This window comes from Rhinolophus sinicus, chromosome 17 (assembly GCF_057876585.1).
Source record: "Rhinolophus sinicus isolate RSI-liver-muscle chromosome 17, RSI-T2T, whole genome shotgun sequence".
In the NCBI taxonomy this organism is placed as follows: domain Eukaryota; kingdom Metazoa; phylum Chordata; class Mammalia; order Chiroptera; family Rhinolophidae; genus Rhinolophus; species Rhinolophus sinicus.
The window spans coordinates 58,974,230-58,996,539 of NC_142517.1; the positions used below are offsets into that span (position 1 = coordinate 58,974,230).

At 47.0% G+C, this 22,310-nt stretch overlaps 1 protein-coding gene across 1 annotated transcript in view; it reads left to right on the forward strand.

Annotated features, from left to right (window-relative positions):
• Positions 1-12,262: 12,262 nt before the first annotated feature.
• The window catches only part of MUC4 (mucin 4, cell surface associated), a 54,557-nt gene continuing 44,509 nt past the window's right edge, over positions 12,263-22,310 (forward strand). Inside the window, exon 1 of the mRNA XM_074330328.2 lies at positions 12,263-12,443. Coding sequence (XP_074186429.2) covers positions 12,362-12,443 — 82 coding nt within the window. The 5' untranslated portion in view covers positions 12,263-12,361. The remainder of the gene's footprint in view (positions 12,444-22,310) is intronic.

Genomic DNA, 22,310 nt, shown 5'->3' on the forward strand with positions numbered 1-22,310 from the left:
TCAGGAGCTGGCCGAGGCCCAGAGGAGCTGGAGGGCTGACGGTGGGCAATGCCTGCGCTGCCCACCACCTGGCTTCTCTCTGCTCAAGCAGAAGGGATGACTGCAGGCTGAGCGTGAACCCGGGTGAATGAGATTCCAGCTGACTCTCAGCCAGCCCTTGTGGGCAACACAGCTTAGTCATGGCAAAGGTGGCCTGTGCCCATCAGACCCGGGACTCCCCAAGGCAGGTAGCTAGGTTTTTCTTAATTCTCTGGGTGTCTTCCCTGCACCCAGCACAGAGCCAAACACACAGTGGGCACTCACTTAATAACCATTGAAAGAATCTATGGATTAATGAATGAGCAAAATGGCCTGGCATGGTGGCTTCAGTCCTGGGTATATGAGTGTGTATGCACGTGTTCATACTTTAACAGACCACAGGGCTGGGGAGAGGATGACTTCAGAAGAGGCAGTGGATGGCAAGGGCCTGGACACATGGGAATGGAGGGTGGTTAGGCTCCGAGTAGGGAGAGGGGAGGCAGGCTTTGACTTTGGGGGTGACAGGGAGTCTGCCTTTAAACATCTGAAGTGCTGCCCAGGGAGAAGGGTGTCAGAGGTGACCAGGTAGGATGAGAGGTCAGAGCTTGTTAAACAGAAGAACAATGTCTTGCAGTTGGTTCTGTCGAAAAACAGCACAAAAGGTAGTGAGCTCCCCGTTACTAGAAGGACTCAGCCAGGGCTGGGCAGTGCTTAGTTGTGGCCAGTGTAGACCAGTGTGTCTCAAACTTTGTTTTTAAAAACTACCACCTACATAGAAATATATTCCATGTTGCAGTCCTCTGCGCATGCACACACAGGAGCCCACTCCGTCGGGCCGGGCGCTCAGCACAAGCATGGGGAGAGCATTGTACCTGCTCTCCCACCGGGTACGTGCTCTCCCACCGGGTACCTGCTCTCCTACCAGGTACCAGCTCTCCCATCAGGTACCTGCTCTCCCATCAGCCTGAAGGCCCCATCAGGCCTGTGGTCCCAAGGTTGTATTCTCCAGGAATTCAAACTCTCATTAATACTCACCGGAGAAAAACTCATTTAGGAAGATAAACCTTTACTTAAAAAACTCACAAAACATTTTTCTCTTTTATTACAAAATAATATTTATTGTTGGAAGTACCAATAAGCAAAAGAATAAAAGCCATCTACTACTCAGGTAATGCCAATGTCAACATTTCGGTATATTTCCTACCAGGTTCTTGTTTTTTTCATTGTATATAGCTCTTCTTAAAAAAAAATGGGATCACATTGCATAAACCATGTTATCAACATTTTACTTCACAGTGTTTTATTAACGTTTCCTTGATTACTATATATTCTTCCACAAGATTATTTTTTAAGAATGCATCATATTCCATTGCATGAATGCATCATAAGAACTTAACCAAATTCCGGTAGTTATCCATTAGGTAGTTTCCAGTTTTTGCTATGTACGTATGTCTTTGTATACCTGGCCTGTGAGTTGTTTTGGATAAATTCCTAGAAGTGAATTTTGAAGAGTAGAAGTAAAATAGTAAGACTTTTGCAATGTGTTAATAAATTACTTTCCAGAAATTACCAATTTTTAATCTCGAGAGCCATTATAAATGTCCGTTTCTCCATATGCGTATCAATCCTGGGTATTATCATTTTTTCAAATCTTTACAAATGCAATTTTTCTTAAAAAGTGATATTTTGTTTTGATTTGCATTTCTTTAAATATTAGTGGAATTGAAAACGTCTATGTATTTCTTTGTTTATTCATGCCCTTTGCTCCCATTTTATTTTATTTTAAAGTGTTATTATTATTTGTAAGAGCTCTTTATATATTAAGGATATTCATATCTTTCAAATATGTTGCAAATATTTTTTGAATTATTAAAAATTGCCTTTCAAGTTAACTTGTTTTTTGTTTTGACATGTAGGGTTAACCTTCTTTTTAAAATATTACCAAATGCATTCAAAAGGCAAAAATTATAATGTTTGGATTTTGCGTGTTATTCTTTCCTCCTCTTCACTGCCCCCTCTGCCTCCTCCCTCCTCATGGTGCACACTCCAGAAGCAGATAAGAGTTTCTTGTGATGAGGGAGGTTTATCTCATTTCCAGTCTCTTACGTTCTCTGCTGCTTTCCAGGTCATAGGCAGGTTATGACCATACAGTTAAACAGATGGGTCATGGAAGAAAAACCAACTGTGGATACCCTACGTCCTGGATTACCCATCCATATAATCCAAAAATACTGCGAAGCTGATGATTCTGCCCCACTCTCCTTCCGGGCACAAAGCCTGGCATCCCAACACTGCCCCTTGTGGAACAGAGAGTCCAACCCTCCTGGTGCCCTCTCCCCACCCGAAGGGTCTTCTCAGGAAAATTCCGGGGTAGAAAGACCCTTTAAAGCCCTGCTTCTTGGGCTGGGTACAGCCATTCCTCATCTCAGATTGGTCGTCTCACAAGCCCCACCCCCACCTGCCTCTCCTTCCTGGACCTCTCCACCAGCACACCCTCTTTCACTCTGTGAAGAAACCACAAGCTCTTTCAATTTGGGGGAAATTGAATAGCAAGAGTGAAAAAGCTGTGGAGAAGGACAGACCTGCCTTCTAATTCTGGCTCAGGTCCCTGTTAGGTGTCTAACTCTGGACAAATTACGTAATCTCTGAACTGCTCAGAGACACTTCAAACGTCTGAAGTGCTGCCGGGGAGGAGCCCAAAGCTCCTTTGCCCCGAAAATGACGACGTTCACATTCTGTTTCCCACCCACCTTCTCTCTCACTTCCCTCCATGAGCTCCAAGTCCTTTATTCCATGTAGAAAACAGAGACGCCCACCCCCAGGAAACTCCCAAACACAAGCACCCTCTGCACAAAGCACCCCCCCCCCCACAGCCTCTCCCCCAGCACAGAGAGATGGGAGATGTTGCTCCTACAAAGCAGGCCCTGCATCGGGCTCTTCTCTGCAGTTTTCCTCCTTTCTGAGGCTCCCCCACCCCAGGAAGGTATTCTGGATTCCACCCAGGTACCCAAAGGATTTCACCCACATTCATGGGAATTGGGGTGAGTCAGCTACTACTTCTCACGTTTCTCATGGTGCCACACAGGTTGGCAGCATTAAACCACTACAGCCCTGATGAAGGGGCTCTGGTTTCACAGTCTTATTTACTCTTGTTAACACTTCCTCCACCCACCCGCCTGGGCTGCATCCACAGGGCTGGACCCCAGCTTCACCTCAGGCAAAACTGTCCTCCTGTGTCTCAGGGACTCTGCTTACAGACATCCTTTCCTGTTGTTCTGTAGTTCAAGGTCAGGCCTGGATGCCCAATGAACCTGTCAATTTGCTCAGCACTCCTGTCCTGACCTTCCCGTTTTCTCCCTGCCTTCCTCACCCTCTGTATTCATCTGATGAAAGGACACACTTTCATTGTAGGAGAAGTCACTGTTTTTTTAAATACATTGGTCATTTGGTCATTTACACAGAAACACAGACTCACAGATATGGATAAAAACACAAGTGAATTTTAATTTTGTCTCTCATTGCTGCCCAAGACTGGTGGGGAGGGAAGGAGAGGATCTAACAGAAGAACAAGAGTTTAGGTTTCATGTTTTTAATACTTCAGGCAAAGTACAGTGACCTTGACTCTGATGGCATGGGGTGGGGGTGGGGTAGGTCTAGCCACAGCCAGGGTGCTCTAAAAGCCAGGTCCTAGCATGTAAGGGCCTGCCTCTTGGCAGAGGGGCAAACTAACCAAGGACCAGTGGCCTAATTGTCTCAGAGTGACCAGGAGTTTGGCTGCCCAGGCATGTTAAAGGGAATCAGACATTCAGGAGCTCCCCAGGCAATAACAGTCATAAAACCTTTTAAAGCATTTTTAAAAAACTGATCTCACACTTAGTGTAGGCTAATATAATTATATATATAATATGTACTATTACATCACACATCACAATATATTAATGCTATACATATTAGTTATTATAAGATATTGAAACCTACATTTGAACTCTCAACATACAGTTAGGGTCTGCAGGCTTTGACTAACTACTCTGTGAGATAGTCTATTGTCAAAATTTTTAAAAAGCCCTCCAATCAAAACTATTCTCTCAGGACCCACCCCATCCTTGCCCTTGCATACTATGCTTTTTAGTAGGTTGATTCAATACTATTGTTTCTGATTCTCAGAACCTCATTCTCTCAAACAGGCTCCTTTCAACCGTCTCCAAAGCATAGTCTTCGAAGAACTTACCAACTTGCATAATCACTGCATAAAATAAGCTTATCTGCACATGATTAACACCTGATCTAGCCAAGCTGATTATCTCCCAGTTTACAGGACCCTGGTGGGGACAGTAGCCTCCTGAGCCCTATAGCCAGACCTGTCCCCCCCACCCCCATTTCCCTTCCAGAGCTATTCACTCAGCAAGACTCATACTGTAACCCCCTCACTTCCATGAGCTGTCCCTTCCACCCAGAACAACACCAGACTCTTGCTACAAACAACTTTTTGGCTCTCTTTCCATGTCCTCCTTCTCTGCGGGTGGTGGTGGGTGGGGGAACACTAACATTTGTTGAGAATCTTCTAGGTGCTAAACCAATAGGAAGTATGATTACTATTCCCATTAAGCAGATGGGGAGACTGAGGTTCAGCTAGGAAGCAGCCTGCCTGAGGCGACTCCAAAGCCCTTGCCCTTTCCCTGGAGCACTCGCTCTGCCTTCTGTGGCTCAACAACAGCCCCTCTCACACCCGCCTTCCCAAAGGAGAATAGGTGGTGACTCCTACCCAGGCATCTCCTGGACCTGGGGCCAGGTCCTAGGCAGTTTATCCTGGACCTGATACCTCACAGCTAAAGTCTCTGGACCCCAGAAGCTGAACTTTCATCCCAGTGAAAATTTCATCTTGCAGTGCTTGCACCTGCGGATGTAGGCTTATTAATTGTAATCCTCTTGCCTCCTCCTCTGGCCTGCACCTCAGCTCTCAGGGCTCCAGGGAGTGTGCGTGGGTAACCAAGGCTGAGAAGAAAGAACATTCCAAGTACACTTGAAGAAGTAGTGTCAAGGAGGTGGGGTAAGGTGAGAAGTCGCTTTTTTTCAATAAAGGGAGAGTCTGGGGTTGTGTAGATGAAAGAAAAAAGGTCTAGGTCTTATTTTTCCCCACCCTTGGAGATCAGGGGAGTCAGTTTAGGGGTTGGGGCGTTGGAGACACGCCTGGGTATGGAATGCCAGAGGACAGGGTGGGGTTAGTTGATTTTTAAATATATTGGCCTGTCCCTCTCCGCTTGCCCACCCTATTCTCTTCCCTGGGGTTAAGAAAACAGGAAGTATGATATATTCACTGGCAAGTCTACCTTTGAGAGAGCAGGACTGAACCAAGGGGTGCCGGTGTGGTCATCTCCAGCGGGGTCCTGCTCTCCTGTTTTCCCCACTTCTCTTCAGCCCTCCTGGGCAATGGAGGGGTGGTCTCTGCACAAGACAATAATGAGGCAGAGCTGGGAGCTCCTGGGTCTGCTGCCTGCCCAGCTTCCTGCCCTGGGGTGTTTGAACAAGGGATTAGTCCAGATGTTTCCCTTGGTCACCCAGCCTGGCTTGTGACACAGTGGTGATGAGGGCTGGCATTTGGGGATGTCCAGGGTCAGCCCAGGGTGAAGTGGGCTTCCCTGCAGAGGTCCATGTTGTGATGACCCATACATTTACCCTTCCCAAACTTTCTTCAGAGAGGTTGTACTGGGTTGGATAAGTGTCCCCCTCCCAAATTCATGTCACCAAGAACCTCAGAATGTGACCTTATTAGGAATAGAGTCTTTGTAGATGGATCAGTTATGTAAACTGAGATCGTACTATATTAGCGTGGGCACCACCACTCCAGTGACCCGTGTCCTTAAAAGAGAAAACAGACACACACACGCAGGGGAGAAGAAGGCCACGTGGCAGTCACGGCAGAGACTGGAGTGATGCAGCTGCAAGCCAGGGATGCCCGCAACCACAAGACGTTGACGAGACAAGGAAGGATTCTTCCCTGGAGCCGTTAGAGGGAGGATGGGCCTGTTGACACCTTGATTTAGGACTTCTAGCCCCCAGAACTGTGAAGAGAATACATTTCTGTTGGTTTAAGGCACCCAATTTATGGTAGTTTGTTATGGCACCCCTGGGAAACTAATACAAAGATCCTCTTGGATTGCCTTCATGGAGCTTCCTCCATTGCCCAACACACACCCAGACCTCAGGGCCACAGACCCAGAGGGCCTGTCATTAAACGCCCCTCTCCCCATGTCTAGAGCTCTCTAGATTGTGACCCGGTGAAGGCGGGGGCTGTGTCTCGCTCATCTCAGCATTTCCTCTGCCAGGCACACAGGTTCATGGAGTGAGTTGGTTGTTGGAGTACCAGGCTGACCCTCTAAGTTCTGGGGCCTCCGCCGTACACAGGGGTTGGGGCTTGCTGGGACAGCCTGGCTCTGTTCCCCTCTCCTCCCCTTGGCCTTCCCTTCCAGCTTCAGCTGCTTCCTCTCTCCAGCTAGGTTTTGCTCCAGGACGATTCGCATTCTCTTCTGCTCTAATTCTCTGGCTAAGTGCCTCCCTCCAACCTTTCATCTTATTCTAATTCCTTCTGGATCACTTTCTCTGGAATATTCACCTGGGCTGTGTATTCAAATGGGAGGCCTGGCAGTGGTTATGGATCAGGGCTGGGAGCCCACCCAGGAAAGCGTCCTTGAGGGACTCTACCTGTTCCCCAACCCACCTGCAGAGTCCTTAATCTATCCACCATTTTCAGCTCACCTGAGCGATTATCTCATTTTACTGTTGGTTTTACCTCTACAATTAGACTGCCTGCACTGGAGATTTAATGGACTCCAAGTGTCCAAGAATACACCCACATCCTGTAGACTTAGCTAATATATGTTCCTTGACTTCCTGCTGTAGGCGAAGGAAGGGCAGAGCAGCCTAACTAAACATGCCAGACCCGATTCTAGCTTAAGGAAACCAGCCTAAATACGCAAGGAGCTTCAGGCACACAGACTCTCATCTCTGCATTACTTGTAATGGGGACAACTGTAAATAGCTCAAGTGTCCAATGTGATTAAATAAGTTATGGTGGCAGTCCACTCAGTGGAGTATTGTGAAGTCTTTAAAAGTATGTGAATGAAGTATTGTAATAACAGGAAGAAATTTTTAGGTTTCAAGTTACATGATCAAGTAGGAATTCAAATTTTATCTATGATATGATAGTTTTAAACTATATACACACACACTCACACACACACTCACACACACACTCACATACACACACACACTCACACACACACTCTCACACAGACACATATATAAATATATGAGCGATTCATGGGAATACTAGAATCTATCAATGTATTAAGAGGGGTTTTTCTTGGGTGGTGAAACATTCATGATGTTTTTCTTCTCTCTACTTTTAAGTATTTTCCATATCTTCTATAATGAGCATGTATTACTTTTATAATGGGAAAAATGACAACTAGTAAACTTTATCTTAAAAGACTGTTTTAGGCCCGGGCTGGGCTCTCTGTCAGAACCCTGCATGGAGATTGCTGCCGGCTGCTGTGTCTGAGAGGACAGTCCATTGTGTTTCCGTCCCCATCATGACAACGTCTCTGAGTGTTGCTGTGGACAGAGGCTTAGACTAGGGGCAATGGTTCTGATCTGGGTGCTGGAAGTATGCAAAGACAACTTAATACACATGGGTGGCAGAGTGGCAAAGCAGAAAGAGCACTGGAGACATGGGTTCAAGGCCTGCATCTGCCACTTACAACTGTGAACTTGGGCACTCCCTTCTCTCTGGGCCTGCCCTCTTCCTTAGTAGATGAGAAGTGTGGACTATATAATTGCCAAAGTCTCTTCTAGTTATAAAATTATGTTGAGATTCTTTTTTTTTTCTCCTTCAGAATTTAAAGAGGGAAACCTAACCGTAGAATACAGAGAGCAAATCTGGACACGTGGATTCTGGGTTTTTCACTTAGGACGGTTGCTAACTTCCTGGCCTAAATCTGCTTCTCCTTGAAGTTGAGTGAGTGGATACATTTAGATTCCTGGGCCTCAAGTCACTACCGGCCATTAAGCCCTGCCTGTGCACTCAGGATGGCCCCTCCTTCACAAGGACCGCATGCCTGGGAGATGTTGCTTGGACAGGTATTATGACCCCATCTGCCTCAGAGGTGAAACGAGAAGGAAAATGAGCTAGTTGGTATGAAAATGCCCCGCATTTTTAGAGCAAAGAGTTGAGAACCCCAATCCTGAGAGAATTATGGGGGCCTTTGTGTGGCCCAAACTCCAGGGCCCCTGCTTTCACCACAGCCTGGGAGCCAAGGCCTCAGAAGCGGGGCTGCCCCTTCACTACCTTGGCTCCCTTCTCCACAGTGACACTGACAGCAACACACCACACTCTCCTAGTGTGGGTCCGGTCACCGGGCCCCGGCATCAATCCCGTTGGTCTTTGTCTCTTGCAGTGTGAAATCTTGTCTTGTCAGGCGGCTCACATACTTCTCATATATGAAATAGTCATCCTCTTATACGTGTTTCAGGTTGAGTCCTTCTGGAAGCCAATGCTGAGATGGAGTGAAATGGAAAGGCTTATTGGGAGTAATACTTGTGAAAGGAAAAGGGAAGAGGCAGGACTGGACAGGGAGCCGACAAAGCTGACAAAGTCACAACGTCCCTGTCAGCCTGATGGGATACTCTGGGGTGCAGACTATCTGTTAGAGGAGTCCTGTGGGGTAAAAATAGCCAGCACCTGTACCATTGCGTTGCTCACTCACCAGCCCAAGGGTCACCCTGACAAAGCTGAGGCCACCCTGAAGGAGCTAACAGCTGGAGGCTGCCAACTAACCACTCTCCTTGGCGCTGAACACTGAATCCCTTCTTAAAGGTGCACTTCGGTGTCTTGGGAAAATAATATAGCTCAGCACAGGGTAAGCACCAGTGTATGTTAATTCCCTTCTTTTGCTTTGGAGCCAGGCAGACCCAGTCTTGAATTCCAGCTTTGTGACTTATTGTGTGACCTGGGCAAGGGTGACCAAGAGAGTTAGCATTTTCCAGTTTCACTTGATCACCCAAACTGGACCATGACTCAGAGATGACGAGAGTACGTGTCCATCATACTGAACCTCAGTTTCCTCACATGTGAGGAAGATGGGGAGGATGATATGCACCTCCCAGGATTACGGGGACATACACAGGACCTGACATTCTAGTTACAAGTATTTTTTATTCAAGACTTAATAAATCAGACTTAATAAATGTCATACTGCCTGCCTCATCTCAGTCTCAGTGCTAAAGCGTGACCAGAAGTAACTATCAGCAGCATGAACGTCCAGCAGGACATAAATTATATGGCGGTAAGCAGTATTAGGGCGCCCTCCCAAAACGAGGGCCTCCTGCTTTGGTTAGCTTAGAAAAGAAATCCCTCTTTAAGATGTTGACTTTGCTGCTCAGAACCCAGGCTGTGTGTTCCTTCCATGTGCAAAGATCATAGTCTTATCCTTACTCCAAATTACGTATACCGCAAGTCCAAACTGAGCTTTCTTGGCGCCCGCATGGAATATCAACTTAAACTTGGTTTTAGATTCCTGCCCCTAGGTAAACTCAGCTGTCTGTGGAGCTAGGAGGTCTCCACCAGACAGAACTGAGAATCTACTCACTTCCTCCCCTCTTTCCCACCCCTCTCTGGCCCTATCAGATGCCTTGGGAGGGGAGAAGGAAGGACAAACAGATAAAGAGAGAGGCATGAGACCTAGAGGCATCCCAACTGGAAAATGGGCCTCTTGAGAAGGAGCTGAGATCAAAGGGAAACTGAGAAGGGAACTGGAGGTGGGCAGGGAGAAAATGGATTAGATTTGAACATGCCAGTGTCATAAACCCCAAAGACCTTGGTGTGCAGATGGGCCTGGACATTCTTTTCCAGAGTCCTCCTCCCTGGCTTCCCTCATGTGTTTCTACCTTCAGGGATGATGTCAGGATGGAATGAGGAGCCAAGTGCTCTCTACAGGTGTCTTCACATTTGTAAAGCACTTTAATGTGCATGAACTCTTGCCAGTCTCACAACCTTTTGGGTAGTTGTTATTTGACAAAGATTCTTTGCTTGACCAAACTTTAGTCAGGCTTCTGAAACTTCTTTTTGGCCCATCTGGGCAGTTCCTTACAAAATCCAGTTTTAGCAAGAATCCTGCTAAGTCAGTGTAGCAAGAGTGCCTTTCCTCAATATCTGATCACCTCCAGTATCTGATCAGGTTCCTCATCCTCTACCATCCTCCAGCTGATGTCTAATCACCCTGGCCTGTCTTTAGCAAAAAGTCTTGTTAGGTTAGCTTAGCCAGAATCCCCTTACCCCTGATGGTTTATTTCTCTTAACAACAATTTTTCATCCACTGACCCCAACCCTGCTCCTCGGCTTTAATTCCCACTTGCCCATAGTGTATGAGTATTCAGAGTAGAGTCTGGTTCTATATTGAGGGCCCTTTCCCCTTATTGTAATAGTCCTGAATAAAATTCCCTTATGCTAATAGTCAGGAATAAAAAATAGTCCTGAATCCTTTTCACTGCTTTAACTACCGTCCAGCTCTGGCTTTCCTTTGATATATCACCCCTATTTTATAGATGAGAAAAACAAGTCTCAAAGAGGATGTGACTTGCCTTGGGTGGCACCGCCCAAGGATGCTGATGCCCAGTTTGAAGTCTTGGCCACCACAGCAGCCTCTGGAGAACATCCTGTGCATCTGGCTTCCCTTGTATTGAAAAGTAGGAGGGTATATCTGTGTCAGGTCAACAAGATGTCCAACCCTTACTTTGTTCTAACCTGAAATGCCTTTTTTTCCCTCTGTAGATGGGAAACTGCATTCCAGAGGGTCACCAAACAAACACACACAACAAGGTAATAGGGAGACCTCATGAGCAAGAACTGACACAGAAAAATGATTAAGGCCAAGTTGGGCCTTGGTGTCTATGTAAGTTCTGTTTAGTGATATCCTTCTCCTGTCCTGTCCAGGTGCTCGATGCCTAAAATCCCTCTTTACCTTTGTGAATTTCCTGCTCCCAGGAAAGAATGGGATCAACTCATCCATGCAGAGGTGGAGGGACTCGTGGGGGAGACCCTGTTACTTCTCTGTAGTGCCTGCATTGTAACTGGAAAGTTCAGCCTTTGGGCAAGTAGCGAATACGATGGGGGGCCTTCATGGTCCTCTGAGATGGCACCACAGTGTCAGGCATCTAACCCTCCCTGGGCAAAGCTGCATCTGCCTGGGAATGTGGAAATACCACCTCCTCATCCGAGGCTGTGTAGTGTCTGAGAGCCGCTCTGGGAATCATCACTGCACAGACCCCACACTCAGAATCAAGGCTTAAGGAACCAGAAGCAGGGCTTCTCACTGTGGCAAACGGTGGGGGAAGATCTCCATTGTTTTCCTTTGCGGAGCTACACCAACTACCTTCTCTCACCTTCAGAACTCTGCTCAGTACCCCTGTCTGGAGGTCCTTAGGAGTAACAAAAGATCAAAATGAGGTGACCTGAGCTCCAAGGTCTCCACCCTCACTTCCTCATGGGGTCACAATGACTTCTTCCCAGGTTCTGCTCTTTACCCTACGACCCATCCCGAATGCCTTAAGCTACCTCCCCAGATTGCAGCCTGCTGGCTCTGTGCTCCCTCTCCTGGACGAAAGAAATCCATCATCTAGTGAGGACCCGCCGTGTGCCTGGCACTGAGCAGATATTTTAAGCCCAGCACTCCTTCCAAAAAGTCGCAAACAGGGTATTTCTGGTTCCTACCTCTCACCCCGCTTGTTCGCCCCACTTCCCATGTTCCCTAGGCTCTCCACAAATCTCACTTTTTCTCCTATTCATACAGCCCCAAACTCCTCTCTCTTGTCCCCTTTCTTTCCCATTCTCCCCTGCCCTTCTTCTGGAATGACCCAGCTGCCTTCCAGTATAAAAGTCCAAAACTCCAGCAAGACAGGGGCAGGCTTTGGGGAAGCAGGAGAGGCCCAGGATCCCAGACCAAGGGTGGCCCACTCATTTCCAGTGCCTCATGGTTTCTATTCCCCCCATCCCCTCCCACCTCTCCTCCTACTTGGCTCAGGCTGACTAGGAGCAGAGCAACTATTGTATAGGGTTTTTTTTTCCTGGTGGGGGAAGGGGGTGGAGATTGAGGAAAGAAAAGACGGGCAAGGATGATTGGCATGGGGCCCCGCCTTCTTTTGTCCTCCTCCCCTGGTACTCTAGTCCCTCAGGGAAATACACCTGTTTCAGGCCAGCAGCTGGTGGTGACAGGTTAACTTCTGCTCCTCACACCACCGCTTCTGTGCTGAGGAACTACCCTGAGGAACCTGAGAGAGTCTTTTGGGAGCCATGAGGTGGGCCCACTGGAGGAGGGTCCCCTGGGTGTTCCTGAGCTGCTTATGTTCCTGCGTCCTTTGGCCAGTGGTCCCAGGTAAGTGAAGCACGTTTCTGCGGGCAGCATTCTGGGGGCAGGGTTGACTGACTTCAGGAAGCCCATCTGAGGAGCTGGGACTTGTCGGGGGGTAGAGGGAGAGACAGAGAGACAGAGAGAGACAGACAGACAGAGACAGAGACACAGACAGACAGAGAGGTGAATGGACAGAGATAAACAAGACGGGGAGGGAGAATGCTACAGAGACAGAGAAAAAAAGAAGACAGAGACAGAGAGAAGCAGAGAGGTGTCTGGGAGCAGGAGTGCTCTGGTTTAGGAAAACCCATCAGGGGTATCGGTGCTTATTTTGTGGGAAGAAAAGGACAAATAGGCAGAACTATAGAATGAAGGAGAGCGATCTGAGGAGAGAGACAGACACAGAGAAAAACAGGAAAACTGGGTGACAGAACTGGAAGAAAAACTTATATAAAGATATAGAGACAGAGGAAAAGACAGGTGAGAAGCAAAGCAAATTAGATACAGAGAGAGGAGAAAAATCAGAAGAGACAGGAAGAACTAAAAGGAAGAGGCCAAGAAGAAAAGAGGCAGACTGGCCGGGAGAAACAAGATGGGGACCAGCAGGCAGCTGAGATGTGGGCAGTCCACTTCTTGCCTCTGACCTTGGGTTTAAAACCCTCCTGTCGTGGTAATGTCCTCAGAGCAGGGCTCTTAGCCTTGGTGCTGGCTGTGGCCTCCCCCACACCTCTACTTGCCCACTGTATATTGAGCTGGCGTAGAATGGAATCAGTCCTGTTGGAGAAGCTCCTTCTGGGTCTCCCGTTCTCTCTCACCACCTTCCAAGTTGCCCCTCTGGCTTTAAGACCAGATTTCATTCTGGATTTCTAGATGTCTGAGTCTTCTGAGAGGTTGTGGGGCCCAGGAGAGTGAGGAGTCAGGAACCCAAACCAAGAATACAATGACAGCTCCTTCCCTTTGCTCGACAGGCCTGGGGAAGCTTTCACCCAAGGAATCATTTCTTGGGGAGTGGGTTAGAAGGAACAGGCTCCCTTACAAATAATGACACAATGCTGGTGAAAGGGAATATTCCACCTTCCTTGAAATGTGTAAGGACTTGGCTAAGAGCAAATGAAACAACCACCACCACTCCAACCCCCCGCCCCCAACAAACCTCTCTTCCACGCCACCCCACACGCATCACACAGGCAGGAAATGGAGACCAGAAGGATCGTTCAGAGCCTAGCTACTCAGAGTCTTGTTCTGGGGGTAAAATAGACGGATGTGGAAGAAGGCATATCTGTGGGAGTCATGACCATGGGCAATGGGGGAGAAGGTGGCTTGGAGGTAGGGATCCTGGGGCCCCATCTTAGCTTGGTGGCTAACTGACCTGGTCCCTGTGACGAGGTCCTATTGTATTTCTCTCCAGAGCTCAGGTCCTCTACGTAAAAAGCGGGGTGGTGAATGGCATGACCTCTGGATTCGTATGTTCCGTGATTCAAAATCAACACAAAAAGTGTTTGGCACCAGCTCCACACTTGGTCCTGTGTTAGTCATCAAGCTCAGAAGGAACGGGGAAGTCTGTGAAGAGGAGCCTGAAGGGTCAAGGACTGGGGTGCGAGTGGGCAGTGAAGGCTGAGGTGGGGAGCGATGAGGTGTGAGAAGGAGCATGAAGGTGGAAGGGAGTCCCCAGGATGACCCTGGAGAAGTGCAGAGATGCCCTTGGCGCTGAGTCCTATGCTTTGTTGAAGGAGACAAAATGGAGCAGGGCCAGTAAAGGAGGTGGCAGTGGGATGGGAGGTGGCAGGCCAAGCATGTGATTGAGCAGCAAGAGGACCTCGAGGGAAAAGTAGTCTCCACAGGACAGGCAGTTAGCCTTCCACATCTTGGGGGGCTTCTGGGAAAGTGGAAACTGGTCAGTCCCGTTCCCTTGGATCCCTGAGGGGGGCCTATGACAGACCTGCCTATATTTGAATATAGAGTCTATTTCCACACTTGCTGCCAGCGCCCTCGCCCAGACACCCCTGGAGCAGGTGTCAGAGCTTCTGCCTGGGCCAGAGGGAGAAACCTCGGGGTTTCCACGAAGGTGCCACAGTGTCAAAGGCTTCCTTAAGGAAAAGTCACGGCTCTCGAATGTGAAAGGGGAAAAGGAGGTGGACAGAAGTGGGCTAGACAGGGAGCCAACGGAAACTTGGTGGCTACTGGTGGGTCCCAGCAGGAATGACTCAGAAGGAAGCCTGGCAACCCTGACTCCATGCTCTACAGTAAGGAAACTGGGTCAAAATATGCATCAGTCTCCAATACTATCAGTGGCCCAGTAACTAAGGGGCCACCGCCCCATGGGGCCACTGGGAGGTTATGGGACTGTAGCAAGTACAGGACAGATCCACGGTCACAGAGGGCCCCAGAGAGAAGGGTCCCCTGCTCTCTCTCTGAGAACCTCCAATTTGTCTGTTGGTCTTGGAGAATCCTACCCAACTTGCCACCAAGGACACCAAAACCTTCTGCAGGCCATCTGTCCCCACCCCATGCCCAGGAAACCCTCACTGTGCTTGGGGATACCCAAAGGGAGAGAATCCCTAAACAAGAGGTCCTGACAAGAAAATCAATCAAATTTAGGCCCATGGCTCAGCAGAATGTACAGTGAAGAGCAAGAATTTCAAATCAGAGGACTCCGTATCAGTGTTGCCACTTACCAGCCCAGGAGATACGAGAAGTCCCTTTAATTCAGTGTCTTCAGTGGCAAGATGAGTCACATGGGGAGAGACTATTTCATAGGGCTGTGGAGAGGATAAAATGAGGTAGCATCTGGTATAAAGTAGAAGAGCCATGAAATCTTTTTTGCGAGAGCGACCACTCCATTTTAGAAGTGGGAGATTGGGGCTGAGGAGGGTGACAGAGCCAGGAGTGTTAGCAGGCACCCCTGTTGCCTCAATGGAATTTCCATTCATCTAAGGATCCTTGAGCCTCTAAAAAGCACCCGTCTTTCCTGTGGGTTTGCAAAGGCTGCCTGGGTTTATTCAGAATGTGTCTTATCTTATGAACTGAATGCCAGCTCTGCCTTCAGTCAGAGGCCCCACTTGAGCTGACACCACTGCTTCACGGTTCCTTGCCCGGCAATCTCCTCCACACCCTTAGTTTCTGGGCTCAGCTCCGGAGCCAGAGGCTGTCCTGGCACTGTTTGCCATGCAAATGATTTATGTCTGCATTGCCAGTAGAGGCCAAGCACAGTTAGCCTTTTATGTTCTCAAACAAGTAGGTTTGCTACCGTGTCTGTTCTCTGGTTTCGTGGAACTGCTAAATGCTTCAGAGAGGCACATAGTCTAGCTGTTGGAGCCACTTCTCTGAGGACCAGAACTGAAGACGTTATAGGTTGTCTTTCCTCCTAGTCCCAACCTTTCTTTGTTGAATGTTCATCTTTCCTTCTACTAAGTTGAATTCGTGGCAAGCAGACACTTAGCCATCATTGTACCCCCTTCCCCAGCATGCTGTCGAAGAGTTGATTTGAAATGAACTCAGTTTGTTGGCACTTCAAGGAGGTGTAAATACTCAAGATTTTCCTTGAGAATAAACAGGCCCCAGGACCTGGGCATCCGTGTTTGTGCATGTAGCCTCTACAACCACGGCCTTGCTCATGAGGAGGCCCTGGCTTGTGCTGCAGGCAGGTCAGGTCTCCGTGTGCACATTTTTAAGGTCTGCATAGACATCTACTCTACATAGATACCCTCAACTAAAGTTGCAGTTCTAAAAGTCTTGTTGGTGGTGGGTTTGGGGAAATTCAGAATAGGAAAGGGTTCATCATCTGACCTTGTGCCAAGTATTCTGAACACGAAGATGAATAAGTCATGGTTCCTGCCTCCAAAGCTTGTTTAAGGTCACAAAGCCTATAAGTAGGGCAGCTGGGGCTAGAATCCAGTCTCCTGACCCCTCATTCAGTGGGTATGCCCTGCAGCTCACAACCTTTCACAAACCTCCAAACCAGCCCAGCCCATCAATGGAGGAAGAAGAGAAGCATTCACAACCCCTGATGAGATATTTGTTATTCATTTATCCATACATTTGTTAATTCAACTACTATTAAAGCAGTGACTGCCATGTACCTGACATTGTTCTAGGACAGCAGTGTGTGTCAAGGTCTTGCAAGCAGAGAGACATGAAATAATTGCAGAAAAATTCCCAACTACAAATGTGGTGTTTTGTTGAATAAGTATTATGATGAGAGCAAAACAGGGAGACTTCACTGGGATTATTAAGCCCAGGGAGGCCTCTCTGAGGAAATGCTATATGTAGGAGCTGAAACCTGAAGGCTGAGGAGTAAGCCAGGTGGAGGGGGGTGGGGTGGCGGGGGAGCACGAGCCAGGCAGGGGAAGATGTATAGAGTCAGGAAAAAGTTTGACCCGTTAGAGTATTTGAAAGAGGTAGGCAGGTGCTAGACCATGCAGGGCCTTGTAAGCCACAGAATGTGTTGTGGATTTTAAGGAACTAAAATGGGCACACGGTGAGGAGTTTTAGGTAGAGAAGTGACGTGACCAGATTTGGACCTCGTAATGATCGCTCTGGATCCTGTGGTGGGAAACGGATTGGAAGGGACTAAGGGTGAAATGGGAGACCAGGTAGATGCTGGTTGCACGAGTTCAGGCAGAAAATGCTGTGGCTTAGGCTGGTGGTAGCAGTGGAATCTGGGAAGGGAATGGACCAGTGTAAAAACAGCAGTAAGTGGAAGTTCTGTCTTACTAAGGATACAGTCAGTCACAAGGATTGCTGCCTTTGCCAGGATCTCAGAAATTTGTAGAGGCCAAGATAACAGGCAGCAGAGTGCCATTTACTGAGCTTGGGTACTGAGCTAAACACTTAACATACATTGCCTCATTAGTATTACCATTATCTACCATCGTCCCACTTTTATAGATAAGGACCAAAGCCTCAGAGAGGTCAAGTAACTGGCCCAAGTCACACAGTGAATGTTGGTCAGTTTGACTGTAGAGCCCATGTTCTTAACCACTCCGTAGTCTTGTCAGATTTTGCGGGTATTTGTCCATCTCAGGCTCAGAAAGGACTTTGTTAGGGGGTGCCAGAAGTACCATGCGCGTCAGGAATCACTAAATCACAATAGTTACAACAGTATCACTTTCCTGCTTCGTTCCCTTCTTCCCCAAGTCAAAGACCAGCTGACCTGTGTTCTGAGGAAACTGGGGTATCAGAAACATCCCTGACATGATTACAGCTTTCTCAAGCATCCCCTTCCTTTTCCTTATTAGTAAATGGAGCCACCTCCTTTGAGCTGACCTCAAAAATTTAGGTCAGTAACACCAAGGAAAATAATTTAGAATCCACCCTTCATAGTTGTCTCCAAGGCAAGAGCTATTCCTCCTTTCCAACTGTATCTACTGAAGTCACACCTCAAATAATGTCTATTCACACTCATTGAAGTCACACCTCAAACAGTGCCTATTGACCAAGCATTTCTTCACCTTGGATATTGCCACAGGTCGTTTGACGTAATTTCTCCCAGCATCTGGTATGACAGCACCAAGATTACTCCCGTGACAAGCCCAGAAGCATCAAAACCCAGCTTTGATCAGATGCTCACTAGCACAGCTCCAACTTTCTTTTTTTCTCCATGCTTTCCTCTCCTCAGAAGTTTGATCTCCAGCCTCCAACATTTCGGTTTGGGAGCTCTTCTCTCTCTGGCTCCCATAGGAGGCAGGCACACCCTCATAGCCTAGGGTTGGCCTCAGGAGTGTGGCTACTTTCTACTGCAGTAGAACCATCTCTCAGAACCATCTCACGCCTCTCAGGCTGCAACCATCATGTTGGCCTTCTCCCGGCCCCAGGACCACTGTGACAGTCAAAGGAGAAACAGATGCAACCTCAGCTGAAGGAACCAAAGACTGGGAGATGGGGACACATGACTTCATTTATTCAGTAGATGTCTACCAGCCACCTTTAGGGTGCTGGAGATATTGTGAGATCAGTTATCCTAAGGGCATTTTCAGGTAGCATCTTTCCTCATCCTGAATTCTAGGAACAATGGAGGAAAAGTATCCAGTGATAACAACACTGGTCACAGTTTCTGTTTCCTGTAAGGTAACAGCAGGTACACAAACCATTGTCACCTGTCAGTCCCTACAGCGGCTGCTCCAATAGCCATTGCATCCATTAGCTCACACTAGCCCACCGTCCCTGAGGGGTAGCTCTGGAAACTCTCAGCTCCTAAACCCTGACCATAGTGGAGCAGAAGCCTGAAATCATCCGTAGCCCAGGAATTGCTCAAAAATGTCAGCGTATGGTCACTAAGAATTTCTTAGGGAATGACAGTCTTCATCCTCAACCCTGGGAAGTAAAGACTTGTGTGTGAGCATCTGTGAGAAGGGCTGAGGCTGCACCCCCATATGATGAGGATGGGGTTTATGCTGATTGTGAAGCTGAGAAACATACAAATGGCCCTTGGTTCTCTACACAGAGCAGCGAGGTGGGTGGTTCTGCCTCCCTCCTCCAACTTCTTCACACCTTTCAGGGCACCCACTGCCCTTCTCTTCAGTTTTCTCTTTAAAGCTTTCCTTGCAGTTAGGTGCTTGACTCTAAACTGCCCAAGGCATAGCCTGGTGAAGAGCCCCATCAATCAGGAAATAAGAGCAGAAAAGAGAAAATTTACGGGTAATAAGGCTAATGGGTTCCTCACCTCCAGTTCCAAGAAAAACTCAAGACAAACAGACCAGGCACCAAGAATAAGCCTCTGCCCACAATGCATGTATGTGAGACACAGGCTTTGTTTTCTCTTCAGGGAGTGACTTCACTACTCTGTGGGAATGTTATCTCCCACCATCATTACCACTTCAGCTACCACTCCTCCACCTGAGTCAACAACACACCCCTCACCTCCTCATACCTGTGGAGTCACCAGAGGGCCAGGCAGGAGAAACGATGCCTATCGATACCATCAACCTTGCCAACCATGTAGCCTTGAGAATACTGTGATTATTGCTAGACACCTCCCAACAGAAACAGTTCAACGGGGGAAAATAACTGCCTTGCTGAGAGTTCTCTGACCACAGAGAAATCCATGGAGGGTTCCAGGATTCAGTGAGGAATGCCTCATCTCAGTGCTTTCTCCTGAGAACTCTGTTCCTGTATGCAGGCTCCTCCTCTGATAGAACTTCTTAAAAACTATCCATTGTAGGTGATATCACACACGTCTCTTCTGATAGCAATCCTATCACCCCAAGGTGTCAACAGCCATCACAACTCACTCTGACATCTCACAGAAAAGGAGACACTAGGAAAAATGACAGAAATAACCTAGTGTTACATCATTTGCCCCTGAAAATGTGCCCAGGTTCAGACCACTGTGGATGTGGCAGGCCAAGAACTCAGGGCAGGTCAGTCAGCATTTCTCCATCTCTTGCTTCAGCTCTCCTGAGGTAGGGTTAGAAGAGCCCAGCTATGGAGAGGCCATGTACTCGATGACAGTCCCACAGCTGAGTGATAGCTCACACCTTCCAAGTCTTTACTCTTACCTTTGAGCCCCAGACCTGTCACTTACAAACTATGTAATATTTGGCAAGTCACTTAGCCTTTCTAGATCGGTTTCCTCATCTGCTGATTTTTTTCTTCACCTGTTAAACTATCAACGAAGATAAACTAGAAAGAACTATATAAATATGTGGTATCGACATTTTTATTTATAGAGTCAAAATGTGCCTAGTGAGAGAAGTAGAAAAGAAATCCCTATTCTCAACTGTGTGGGTCAGTTAATCACAAATCAGTTGATAATCAGGAACTCAAAGTAAAGACAATGTCTTCCACAGAAACTACCTTGGTCATGGGAATTCCTCATTATAGAAATCATTCTGCAGTGCAGACAGACCCATTGACAAGACTCTTGAACACTCGTCTGAGTCACAAGCAGAAGTCACCTCCTTCTGAGGAGACATACTTCAGGATCCTGGTTTCCTTATCACAGTTCTGAGAGGATGACAGAAACAATTCCAGTCACTAGTCTCCATGGCTCTGATAAAACAATTAGACCCACGCCCTTAGGATCCAAGCAGCTTATACAGGCATTTTCTTTTTTTTCTTTTTTAACTCCTAACGAGGTTTTCAAGATTATATGCATATAACTGGGAAACAAAATCACAAGACAAAAAAGATTGGGGAGTTTTGATCTAGGAAACTGTTTATTAATAACTATTTTTTCCCCACTTATAACAATATTCTTTGTGATCTGGAAAATTGTTTTCTAAAAGCCTAAACAAAGTCTTACTGTTTATCACATGAATTAGTCTGTTCAAAGAAATCCATTAGCCACAAATTATTATCCCCTTTCCCTTTCTATCATGAGAATGTACTTAATAAGATACAATTTTCATTCACACGGCAAATATATGCCAGTTATCGTACAAAAAATAGAAAATATGGGTGCCTTACTTCAAAATCCTCCCCACATGGGGAGGAAATAAAACACTTCAAAGTGTATATAGTATACTGCAGTTGGTCAATGACACTGATTATTGTGGTATATTTAAATATCTTTAACCCGATTACATTAAAAGACTGTTTTAAAGTGGGAAACTTCCCCAAAACAGTGAGGATGAAATAAGGAGGTGAGTGCTTTCACTGTCCTTTATCCTTTCTGAGCAATTTGTTTAAGATGATAATCAAATGAACTCATTAATTCTCCAGATATATTTTATTATTAATACATTTCATATAATTTACGATTGATTTTAGAGTCATACTCTTTAAGTAATTTTTTTTGGCTCATCTAGTATCTTAGTTGTACCTAACTTTAAGGACTTTGTGTGAGTTTTCTTATTCGTACTTAAATAATCTTTCTAAACATACCTGTAAAAATGTAAATGTTGGCTCATTCACTGATAAGTACCAATATCTCTAATAGAAAAGGTTAATTCAAAGAAATTTAGACTAAACCGACACAAGAGACCATCTGCAGTTCCACGTGAGTCTATTACACCCTATCTGTAAGTGTCTAGATTTATATCTACTATGCTCTCGAGAGCCTTCCAAATGTTCCTAGATCTAGCAGTTGCACAAATCCTACTTCAGGAGACCTAATATAATCATACCTATCACCATTCAAATAACATTCAAAAATGTAAAATGATCAATTGAGAAAAAAATGACTCCCACGCATTTCCTCTTTCCTTCAATGTTCCTTCTCACCTATTTCAATCATAAGTACAATTGTATTCAAAAAATATGAGGAAGATAATGACGTTTGTGAAGAGAGGGCCTTTTTTCTCTTAAGGAAACATACAGAGTGGAGTTCTTTCTGATTCGTGCAGGTGAAATAATAGGGACAAGAATAGAAGCAGTGAGAAATGAAAAGAACAAGGAGTTTGGAAAGGGAAAAATAAGTCGCTAGGCAGATGATGAGGCAAGAGCCATGGGATAAAAATGAGTGACACGAAAGGATACACTCAAGGACCCATCCAGCCCACAAAGAAACAGGTGGCCTCTGACTGCAGTGCTCGAAGTCTGCTCGTCAGTCTCCAGCCATGTGTGATCCGCTCTACATGGTGAGGCTTTATAGCGAAGCACACAAGCTGGTGTTGATGTCCCAACATAAGTTTCTTCTGATGGGAAAGATCACGTATCTTCCCTCTAGTGTGCTGTGGCACAGCTCAGCTCAAGCCTTGCCGATGCTGGATGAGAGAAAGTATCATTGAGATGAGAACGAATGGCATCAGCTTGGGGAGGCTGCATGTGTCCTGCTGGGTGCTAAGTGGCCATGTGCGAGCCCAGGCTCTCTTTCCGCCACTCAGCCCTGACTTCACTCCTCTGCCTCTGGCTCTGGGCCTCCTGAGCTTGGCTCTTCCCACAAAAGATGAGCTCAGGGTCCACTCCCCAACTCACTGCGCCCCATTTCCAGCTCTGCCCTGCCCGCTTCCC